The following is a 12,126-nucleotide window of genomic DNA, read 5'->3' on the forward strand; positions in this document are numbered from 1 at the left end:
AATCGGACTTTCCCCATTAATAATGATACTGTTCCCTGAACCCGTCGGTACAACAGCTAGCACCGAGGGAGTAAAACAAGCGATGGAACAGCCGTGGGTGTTTTTCAGGAGGGAGGTTAAGAAATAACCGTGGAAATAATTCTTCACCAAATCAACTTCATATCTTTTCCAAATATATGTAGTTCCTGCGTACCTCATTTGAATATTTCTCTCAGCATTTACGGTATCATCATCTAGCTAAGACCAACTTCAACCGTATATGAATCTAACAGAAGGTTCCTCTCTTCTTAGTGGAGTACAAACACACCCGATTATATTCCGTATTGACTGTATTGAACGATATGAAGAGCGGCAATGCAAATAATATTACTGACACATGGTACTTCATTGTATGCAATACACAACATGTTAACCTAATGAAGACATTGCAATCATGCAAACTTGCAAGCTTCTTCTTTGTTCCTTGATTACATTTGCTTGCAAAGAACTCAGTATAAATCGACGTTTAAGCCTGTTAATTTGTAACTCCAAAACGTCTGGTTTTATAGTAAACTGCACATCGTTAGTGTGTATTACACATACCTATATAATCAAACAATTAAAACAAAAGAATGTGACAAAATATTTGATATCTTACTTTCAGTGGCGTAGCCAGCGGGGGGGGGGGCAAGGGGGCGGGAGCCCCCCAGTTGAAATGCTCGCCCCCCCCCACTTGCCCCTCCCCAAATGGAATTACTGACTGAGAAAAAAAAACTTGAATGCACATTAATTATGTTACTGGGCCTATGTGCATATTACCATGGTTTTTATGCAATTTTTATTCTTTACCTTTTACCTAATTCTCTATCTGCGAAATTGGGTGGCCAAAATAAAAATCACTTCCATGGGAACATTGCCTTGAAAAAGAATTTGACCCAAGCAGCAGCGCATAAAACGCCACTGTCTCTGTATTGTCAAATGTGGAAACGGGTTGGCAATTTAATTAAACGGTCTCCGCGGCACTCACAAGCGGAGGCTACGTTCAGTTTATGTTCACATGGTTATCCCTGATCCCTGGATTGTGTTTCGAAATGATTCAAACGTGAGTGACGTGTATGGCAGAATGAATATCACAGTATTTAGAAACAATTTGCATTTTGACTGAAACTTACAACAAGTTTTGCTACGCCTACGCGACCAATCGCGCTGTGTTTCTTGGGTTAGGTACATTCAACACAGAACAGCCTAGTATATACGTTTGTGTTTCCGTATTGAGCTCATAGGCCCGGTAAGGTGACCAGACGTCCCCGATTTTCGGGGACAGCCCCCGATTACAGTGTGCTGTCCCCGATGACCAAGTGTCCCCGAAAATGTCCCCGATTCGTCAAAATGTTGAGTAATTTCGAAAATATCCCACATTATTAGTAAAATAATTGTAAAAACAAAATTTAGTCAAGTGTGCAGTCGCAGAACGGAACTTATAACCAGTATTTCAGGTGGGCCAGTGTAAAGTGGAAACACTGTTAAAAATATGCTAGATCGATCTAGCCTAGCACTCTTTCGACCGTATAAATGGCAACCACGGCGACACAACGACACTTATACTGTGAGCATGAGCAAATCACAAGCTCTCAAAGAACCACGTAAAGTAAGTGGATTTCACTTAAGAAAAAGCTACATTTTTGAAAATAAAATTGATTTAAAAAGTGCTTCAAAGTATCACCATTTTACATCTAAGCACCTTAGGCACTTTAAAATTTTCCAAAGGGGGAGGGGGACAGCCCCTTCCCTTAAACCCCTCCCCCATATCAGTCACGCAATAAATGTCCCCGATTTCAGTCACGAAAATATGGTCACCTTATCATAGGGCGCGAAATTCGTCGATAAGTTCGCAGACAGTCATCAGAATAGGCGAATTAACCTTCGCTAGACTGTTTGAGTGAGCCCTAGACAGTGCAAAAGAAGGGCCCGAAGGGGGAATGATAACATCTTTTGTTGATTGGGGGGGGGGTGGTTACACTCCCAGGCAAGTCAGATATCATGCTGATCATCTTTGAATACTGACAGAAAGAGCATAGTCTATTCAGATTTTTAAAGAGAATTATCGATGACTTTTTCAGTGATCTGTTTTATCGTTTATAATACCTTTGTGGAAATAACATAAAACGTCAGCTAACTAGAGTGACCATCTGTACCCTACATTGCTGACACAATACCCGATTTGCCACAGTTTGTCATGCAAACTGTTTGGCATGTCTTTTGTATACTAGCTTAGTCTGCCCCACCAATCAGACCCTTCGCCCCCCCCCCTTTGCCCCCCAGATGGAAAAGTCTGGCTACGCCACTGCTTACATTGCAAGTATGCCTCTCGATATTTAGAAAAACGCTTGAGGTAATATCTACAGTATATACGAACATTGAACTGTGGAATGGACTGGTTTGAGAAATTTCGGCAATTCCCCTTGCTTGTGCGCGAGTGGCTCTTTTGCAATGACCATCCAGTGATTAGAACTGTATATTTTTCAGAGACCGTTGAACCAATTAATCTTTATGGCAGATTATTTAAGCCATGTATCTAACCAGTTATGTATTCTCATGCCAAAGACTACTGATTTTACTTTAAAACTATACTCATATGTTGACAGATGCAGCGTTTCTATAAGCAAGCGCAGGGTCTCTCAGTATATTAATGATGCAATGAGGCATAATATCCCTTGTAGGGATTTGATGCATGTATATATTGGGAACGATGTGTCCGTACGTAGTACATAAGATAATCAAGAATCAAAATAATGTATTTCTGCAAAGCGGTGATACTTCTTCAATTTTATGGCAAGGCAGATCACATAGAATTAACAGTATATGGTTTATGCGGAGGATACACAAATTTACACACTCATACCAATACTCGAAGATCGTGGTTCCATGCTAAAAATTGGAGGCGTGTATCGGGCCATTGTCTATCACTGATGACATGAAGTTAAATGAAATATATAAAACTGAAGTCATTTGTTCCTCCCGTTTCTGATCTGCCACACCTGTCTCATATATTCAGATTGAGAACGCGCATATTGAACCCGACACAAATCTTCAGGATGTAGGAGTAGTATTTGATAATAATCTTACAGGGACCAAAGCAACTGAAATGCTTGTTCAAGCATTTGTGTCTTACGCTTGGACAATTGTAATACCTTGTTATATGGCCTCCTAACTCGTCACCTACATAAACTACAACGCATTCAGAACTGATCATCACAGGTCTTATTTGCAACAAATGTTACTCCAATCCATCGCAGTTTTGCACCGACTGAATGTTGAATCTCGCATCTAGGCCTATTTCAAAATTGTATTACTAACATTTCAAACGCATCCATGGCCTTCCCCCGCTTAAATTATTGTCCACAGGCACAACCCAGATCCATACGCCTGCGCTCTATAGTTGCTAGTCACATGCAATCACAGATTCTTTATGTGGAATATTCTGCCTCAGGTGAATATGTATCTTATTTTAAAATATTACTAAGACTTATCTACACTCTCAATGTCATAGTTTCTCTCTATTATTCTGTCGTATTTTCCTATAGCGCTTCGAGACGTGAATGTGTATTGCGATAGCCTACATAAGAATCGTGTATTATTATTTGTCATTCTTTTTTCATAATTTTTGTTATTAATTAATATCCGACATGTCTACAAGCAAATTATATGAGTTTACTCATTTCATATTACTAAGTTAGTCAAAATACCCGGGTCAGTAAAATAACAAATAACAGCAAGAATGTAGTTACCATACAGAACCCAATTACTTTCATAATGTGCAAAGGAGGAACCAGGAATTTCTGGTGGAAAGGATGAATACCATAGCCGAAAACGTAAAAATCCGTGAACGTTGTTTTTTTTAAACCTCCGTACAGAGTCCAGTGCGCAATTCTGCAACTTATACGAATTACAATACAAATTTATCAATTCAACACAAATCTTATTTAATTATGTGTGAAGCTCGTTCGCGCATGGGTGTGGATGTCCCTTCAAACTTTGTCCGTGGTGTGCACTTTATAAATGTGCATTTTTGCACTTTCAACCCCTCACGTTAAACTTGCTTGCAATTCACCTGCACCCCTTTCACATGTCCCATTCTCAGAAGAAAAACACTCAAATCTCTGCCTTATTGTGATAATAATGTTTGCAAATGTATACACGCACAGTAACGGTGAAATAATGCAATAACTGTACGTATTATAGGCCTATGTACCGACGTGGAGTAATTGATGTTTTGTCTATCAATGAGGTTGGTTTGCGCGGAGAGTCGAAACTGGGAAAGGGAAAGTTGGCTAAAATAAAACAAACATAACGCCCTCTACAGGTAAAAGTTATTCGCGACCTCGGCAAAATGAAGCACATGTAACACAGTTAAGAGTTGGCTGGGATCGAGTGCACAACCCCCAGAAGCAGCACTCTAAGATAGTTCTTGCTAGGCTTTGCATATATCTTGGTGAGCCTAAAAAAATGTCAGAAAGGGAAATTACATACAAAAGCACTAAATAAATGTGATAGTGATAAATTCAATTTCTAAGGAACTTTGAAACAATTTTATTGTAATTATTTTAACTTTAACAGCACAGGAATACATTCCAGATAATTCAGTTTCATTGAAATGCATTTCAAAGGACCTAAGCGGGGAGGGGGGGGGGTAGGTCTTCGGGTAAAACCTGCGGAAGGTGTAACATTTTGTTAGCCGAATATTACCAAAGTAAAGTAATTTTGGACGAAGAGAGATCTGCTAGTTTGTTAAGACGACTGGGGAAACCACATACCTGCCCCTCCCCATTTGCGCCGCCATTATTCTTGCTCAAAAAGTTAAACAGTTATGGCGGCAAAAAAATGAGTGTGCTGTGACTAGCTCAAGCCATCAGCTATCACATGATGAGCAGGACATTTAAAGCTTGTAGTGGCTTTGGAAAGTGACGAATTTACTGTGTAAATCAATGGAGCAATTGTGAGTACGACACCTACACAAGTTCTCAAAGCTGTAAAACGACTCACCCCACACGTTAACTGTATATTACAAGATAGTGTAATGTGCATTCATGCGCTGTAATATATAGTAGGTTAAGGACATCACTGCTACCATTCGTACCACAAACAGGAACTATCACAACGAATTACAGTGGTCCGGCTGACGGAGCACAGACTGACTGAGTGGCAGAAGTGGATAAGGTTGACTACTTTCCTTAATTCATGTTTTCCGACGTAGGTTAACGTATCTTTTCTTCGACAATTCAATTAATTGGTACAAACAGATGTAAGGTGAGCTAGAGCTATAGCCTATAGGCTAACTTATTGTTAAAAGTAAGACTTGGTTAGGCCTATAAAGTTAGTGATGCTGCTGATGCATTGTAAGGCCTAGCACCATTCAGAGTTTTTGCTGAAGTGTAAATTAATATATTTTCACATTTTTGTGGTGAAATGTATTTTCATCGTTAAAACATAGATATGTAGACCGTAGGCTACTTAGTAATAGTACATATTTTTCATTCACTAGGTCATAGCACAAATATTTAGTGGCAAGATTATTGCCACAATTAGCCAACTATTATGTGCTTAATTAAGTCAGATTATGTATTTCGTACCACACGTTTTAAGTTGGGTTATATTTATCTTTAAAAGAGACATATGAAATGCACTTATTATGGTATGTAAAATGGTTTTAAGTCTAATGATTGTCTTCAGCTCATTATTAATGTTAGTAACACTAACAGTAACAGTGTAACTTAATTAGTGGTTCATTTCATTTCAGGCCACAAAGACACCTTTAATGTAAAATTAATGTTGGTTAGCTTATTTCTATTCAAGTTTTGGAGAACTCAGTCACCTAAGGCTGGATCTGTTGTGTCATAATTTTGATTCCAAGTAAGAGTTGAACAGTTTCTTGGTTTACACTTAATTGACATTAAAATTGTGGGTGAATTGTTTTAGGCATTTGACCACCATACAGTCAGCAGCCTTTGCAGTTGATATCTCAAAAATCTGACTTTAATCACTGTGCTTATATTCTCCTTTGGACTGAGTTTGATTGTCAGTTAGTTCCAATACTATAGTTTGTTAATCCCTCCAGTTCCTACAAAAACAAACCCCAATGTTAGTGATTCAGTAAGAGGACCTTAAGAAGACATATTAGAAGACATGATATACAAATGAAAGAGCATGCACTTCTTGCATGGATGTATAAAACTGTTACTGGCCAAATACAACAGCTCTTTCCCTTTGATATTTTAGACTTACACACCTTCCAAGATCTTTGTTATATATACAAATTTTCAAAGTGCTAAATTATTAAGACACACGCATGCAATTGCGTATATTAATTAACAGATGATGAATGTTGCTTTTGTGTATTAAACACCACAATAAAATACAGGCAAGTAAATAGTACACTATACAGGACAAGACAAGAGCCAATGGCAAACTTGTGCTATCATCATTACTTCTTTAAAATGAAGAAATAAATATGCAGACCAGTCCAGCATCCACAATATAATGTTACAAGAGCTTACTAAGGTACAATTCCAAACCTTCTTGATAGACTTATCAGAGTAAATCCTGTAATTTACTAAAGCAAATTAATTACTTCAATTAATTAATCACTCTGTTCTGTAATTGGTATTAAGAAAAACTAATGCCCAGCTTAGAATGAAATGCACATCAATCAACATTACCAACCTAATCGTTCAATTAAATAAATATAAAGTTGCAAAAAGTGGTATGAATAAGGTGTTTAGGGATTGACACTCCAGTGTGATGCCAATATTAATTAGGTAGCTTTAATGGTACTAGCAGTATACAGCATAATTACAGATCAGAATTGTTAAATATTCTTCTACACTGAACTGCTTTCTTATTTGGTGTTGGGACACAGCTGTCAATTTGCAAACAACTTTGTTTACGTTTATCTTCTCTGATTAATTACAATTTATAGAGGATAAAGTGACAGGAATTTTAGACCTGTTTTTTTTTGTACAGGATATACCAGTCTGTTTTGACAGTAGATCATTTAGAATCACTTTGATATATATACTGGCCTGAGCAGGATATATGCAACAGAAGTGTCAGGACTATATTCATATGTATGAATATGTTAGTATATACGCCAGGTCTGGTGTACCATAAATCATTTACGATCTTGTTAATCTAGATTTTGATAATATTACCAGCACGATCCACTTCTTTGTGGTGTGTGTAAACATTGAATATATTTACGATTAATAGTTCTTGGATCGACTGGACTTCCTTCTTACTGGACTTCCTTCTTAATGTAGATTGGGATCTTTAAGCTGTGTGGTTATAAACATATATGCATCAAGAAACTGTGTACTGTATTTAATATCTTTATTGTAGAACAGAGTGTGCTGCAACCACAGAAACCAAATCTAGGTAACCGCACAATGAAGTATGTGTCATATGGAGAACTCATCAGCACCCGATTTATCTGTAGTATCTTTGCTGTGGTTTGCTTGCAGTTTAAAGTACTTCAAAACGCCTTCAATATAATAAGAGTAAGAATAAGAGTAAGTTCAAACTAGTTCAGAACTAGATTTGCAACCAGAATAGATCTCACAGTATTCATCTTAAATAGCAGTTTTACACATCCTCATTTTCAAGTTATTGCTTCAGGAAATATTCAAAGGAATGAAATGTGCTTAGTAAGAAATTGAGATAAAGTAAATCAAATTTTACACAATCATATATTATAACTTGATTTGTCCTTTTATTATCCTTTTTCTAACAAGCAAGCATTCTGAAGTGTTTTTTTTATCTTTTGGCAGCTTCCCTTTACTCATAATTCCACTCACTGCATTGAATATTTTGAGGTTTACCTGTTCAAATCCATATTTTGTTAAAGTAACCTACAACACAGTATAACATTGGTTATGTGCTCTTAGATCTTATCTGTTTTCCTCCTATTTTTCTTTGCAGTGAGTCACCAATCTTTTGATCGATTCTGGTTACAAGTGGACATTTGAGATTTCCTACTGTTCAGATCACCTTTGAAAATGGAATTTAAGTGCAGGAGGGTGGCTATCATGATATACATTTTATGTTTTATCCAAGAAAACAGTTTATCTTTTGCTTCCTTGGATGCATACAACTTAAATTCCTTTATGGTTAAGTCAGACACAAGTTTGAATCATTTCACTGTGTCAGAGGATGGAAGTAGCATTTATATCGGAGGAGTGGGGAGACTGTATCGCTTATCAAGAGACTTCAGTGAACTGACCAGTGTGAGTACTCAAGATAATAGTGGAAATAATACAAACAAGATTTTATCTATTGTACCTCAGCCAGTGGACAAATTAATTTCATGTGGATCAGGTCTGAATGGAACATGTCAGCTTTGGAATCTGACAGACTTGAGGGATACAAAAGATGAAACTCTATCTTCCCTCAAGGTGACTGAAGATCAGAATCCAGCAATCAGTTTAGTGGTTACTCATCCAGCTGGAGTTGATGTTAACCTCGCCCTCTATGTTGCTCAGAATATCAGAGGAGCATCACCAATATCTGCCAATTGTTTGTCAAGATCAGATAGAATGTGCCAGATGGGTGATAATAGGAGGACAAGTCAGTTTGCCATCCCTGTATTGGAGAACTTTTTGATCAGATATGTTGCCTCATTTTCATATAATGACTACACTTATTTTATTGCATCACAGCTACAGGATGCAACAGGTAACAGACAGCCAAACTACATTGTCCCTAAATTGAGCCGTGTTTGTCAAACAGACAGTTCATCAGCAATGGATGGTTTTACTGAAATCACTTTAGAATGCAGAGGGGTTAATGACACTCTGTATAGCATTGTACAATCATCCCAGGTAGTGGATGGTCAACTCTTTGCTGTATTTGTCAAGAATAATGAAGATGAATATTTCGACCTAGCTAGTCAGTCTGCTGTCTGTATATATGAGATGAAGAATTTGATTGAAAAGTTTGAAGAAGCAACAATTGACTGTTCCTGTGAACCAGAGGGAGTATCAATTTACAGTAGCAACAACTATCTGAATGATGCTAAATGTAGACTGGTAAGTAAAGTAATATATATACTATATTGTGGTAAGTATAGTAATATACTATATTGTGGTAAGTATAGTAATATACTATATTGTGGTAAGTATAGTAATATATTATATTGTGGTAAATTAGTAACATGAGGAGCAACTGTAGCAATGTAGGTCAGATTATATCCTAGTGAGTCACATTCCTTCCCATGCACCAGTCATACAAAAAAAAAGCACTTTAATTGCCATAATGTAGAATGAAGGGAAAGATCTATAATTTATAATAAACATCAATATTTAATTGATGCTTCAATGTGATAATATGCTGGGCTCAAGAGCAGGGGTATAGCTAGACTTCTGTTTTTAAGGGGCCAATATTTTTCTAGGGTACAGGCATGACCTATTTTTCTAAAAGTAAAACATTCTGACAATTTTGAATTGGAGTGGCCTGACGCACTTGGAGGCCTTGGTCCAATTGTTGCTAACTCGCAGGTATGAACCAATTTATCCGCTAATGACATCAACAAACAGTACAACAAACTTGTAGTTACAACTGCCAGACAGACAGTTCAGCTGTTTTGTTTGTGTTACCAATTTCCATGTGACCTTTATTCTATATAATTGACATGTCTTAATTTGATAGATTACCATGTAAAAAGGCATTTGTACACTTGTCTAAACATTGTGCCAGAATGTGTTGAACCAATCGCCCAAGAAATGTGCGAGATTAACACTTTGTAGGCAGATGATCATGGCCGGACCAGAGCCAATTGTGGGAATTTATTTTGTGAATGAAATAAACCCTTCGCTGTGTGACACTGACTTTCTCCCTTTAATCTCTGTTCCTCTCTAGGCCTATATTATTTTATTCAGTCCCTTTCTGCCACCCATTACCTAAATAAAAATCGTCGCTGTTCAGTTTCATTAAATCCAGCCTCCAGAGTGTCCTTTGTCATATTGATCAAGCCATGCAGCTTCAATGTACACTAGTTCACTGTACCTTTATAGCTGTTGCACAAGCCAGCTGTGTATGTAGATTCAAACTTTTTGTACCAAATTTACAGGTTAGAAAGGTATGGAAGCAAACCATATGGGTTAAACAAGCATTAATTCTGGGTGGGGGGAGGGGGGGGGTTATTATCAAAACATTACCAACAGCAGGCAAATGGAGAATAAACATATCTAATAGACTAGATTGATATTTATACTGTTGCCCAAATGATTTTGTAAAAGTACTGTGCAAACTGCTAACATTCACAGGAATACCATCATTCAGTATTATGTTTACAAATACTTAAGAAATACATTACAATCACATTCAGTTTATGAGTTTCAAACATGTTTAATGTGACAAACTTGATCTCACCATTATGGTTTGTGCATATATCATAAAAGAGAATGAATGCAGCCTTTAAACTGTTACAGTTACAACGATAACAGTGACCCAAGCTCTGGCAAAGATGTTTTTAGTTCAATGATGTAAAAATGTAAAAAATCTCTTGTTCTTGCAGAAAAACAAGAAATTGTTTGATAAATTTGTTTCCAACTGTTGCTAAACAGCTGTTTGCCTTTGGAAAGATAATCCTGATATATTGAATTTAATTTTCAAGATCATTATGAAGGCATGCACCCATGGCAAGTTGATTAAAGGGGTATGGTCTTTGGTAATGGATTATTGGTTCCTTGCTGAAAAGCAAAGGAACCTTTGTAGTCACGCCGGCGTGTGTGTATGTGTGTGACACTTAAGTTGTATGCACGACAAATCAACAAGGGAATGATTGATCAATGCCATACTTGTTGGGGGCGGGGGGGGGGTGGTCCATAATGAGTTGATAAAGCCTATTGATTTTGGTGCTCATATCATAAATATTAATGAGGTCACAGGGTCAAATGTCAAAATCTTCAAATTGAAATGGAGTTTCTTCAAACTTAGTATGGTGATATTGGTAGATGACGTGTCTTGTAATTGATGTCATGAATATTTATGAGGAGGCATATATATTATATTTGTAACAGAAGTTTGTATGCAAGATAACTAAACAAGGGAATGATTGATCAATGCCATACTTGGTGGGTGGGTGGTCCATAATGAATTGATGAACCCCTGTTGATTTTGGTACTCATATCATAAATATATTAATGAGGTCACAGGGTCAAATGCCAAAATCTTTAAATTGCAATATTTTTGCATTCACAAGTTGGGTATTCTTCAAACTTGGTATGGTGATATTGGTAGATGACCTTTACATGCTGATGTGTCTTGCAGTTGATATCATGCATATTTATGAGGAGGTGTGCTGAGCATTATTTTAGTAACAGAAGTTTGTATGCACAATAACTAGAAGGGAACGATTAATCAATAACATACTTGGTGGGTGGGTGTTCCATAATGATTAGATCAATTTTGTGCTCATATAATGAATACTAATGAGGTCACAGAGTCAAATGTTCAAATTGCAATAACTTGACCATCATAAGTCACAGTTTCATAAACGTGAGTGTGTTATTGGTAGGTAGCCTACACATGTGTGCAAATGGTTCATGCATATTTATGAAGGGCCCTCAGGCTATCATTATTTTGGTAACAACAGTTTCTACACATAACTTAAGGGAATGCTTCTTCATTACATACTAGGAATGTTCCCTCTTAATCAAATCAATGAACAGCAGCAAGGAACCATGAAATGTTTTCATTCTGGTTTTGAAGGGTAGTACTGTAAGCAGTAGGGGCACCAGCAGCAATTTGCAGTCTGTGTTAATATGAGCCCTGGTATTAAGGAATGCCAAAGGTGTGGCATGCTTCTAATCATTACCTTAAACATTACATACTTTTATGAACTTGTGTGACCACTTTTCACAGACTGAAGAAGATATTCCATGTAGCACAGAACTACCACTACCATGTATCACCACTCAATTAGCAAGATATCCTGAGAGACATCCAGGCCTAGGGCCTATCCGAGGAGATGTTGTCTTTGAACATTCAGGAGAAACATTTACCTCTATCCTGGTTACCAAGACCATGGTCCAGACTGCTTCACAGAACGTGGCTTTCATCGGTTCTCAGGAAGGGCATTTACTGAAGGTGAGA

General features: G+C 37.2%; 1 protein-coding gene across 1 annotated transcript in view; it reads left to right on the plus strand.

Moving 5' to 3' along the window:
- The first annotated feature begins 5,068 nt into the window (after positions 1 to 5,068).
- Positions 5,069 to 12,126, plus strand: part of LOC139961306 (plexin-A4-like) — a 64,402-nt gene continuing 57,344 nt past the window's right edge. The window contains exons 1-3 of the mRNA XM_071960432.1: positions 5,069 to 5,286; positions 7,954 to 9,059; positions 11,896 to 12,120. Of these exons, the coding sequence (XP_071816533.1) occupies positions 8,031 to 9,059; positions 11,896 to 12,120 (1,254 nt within the window). The 5' untranslated portion in view covers positions 5,069 to 5,286; positions 7,954 to 8,030. The remainder of the gene's footprint in view (positions 5,287 to 7,953; positions 9,060 to 11,895; positions 12,121 to 12,126) is intronic.

The sequence above is a fragment of the Apostichopus japonicus genome, chromosome 20 (genome assembly GCF_037975245.1).
Source record: "Apostichopus japonicus isolate 1M-3 chromosome 20, ASM3797524v1, whole genome shotgun sequence".
Classification (NCBI taxonomy): Eukaryota; Metazoa; Echinodermata; class Holothuroidea; order Aspidochirotida; family Stichopodidae; genus Apostichopus; species Apostichopus japonicus.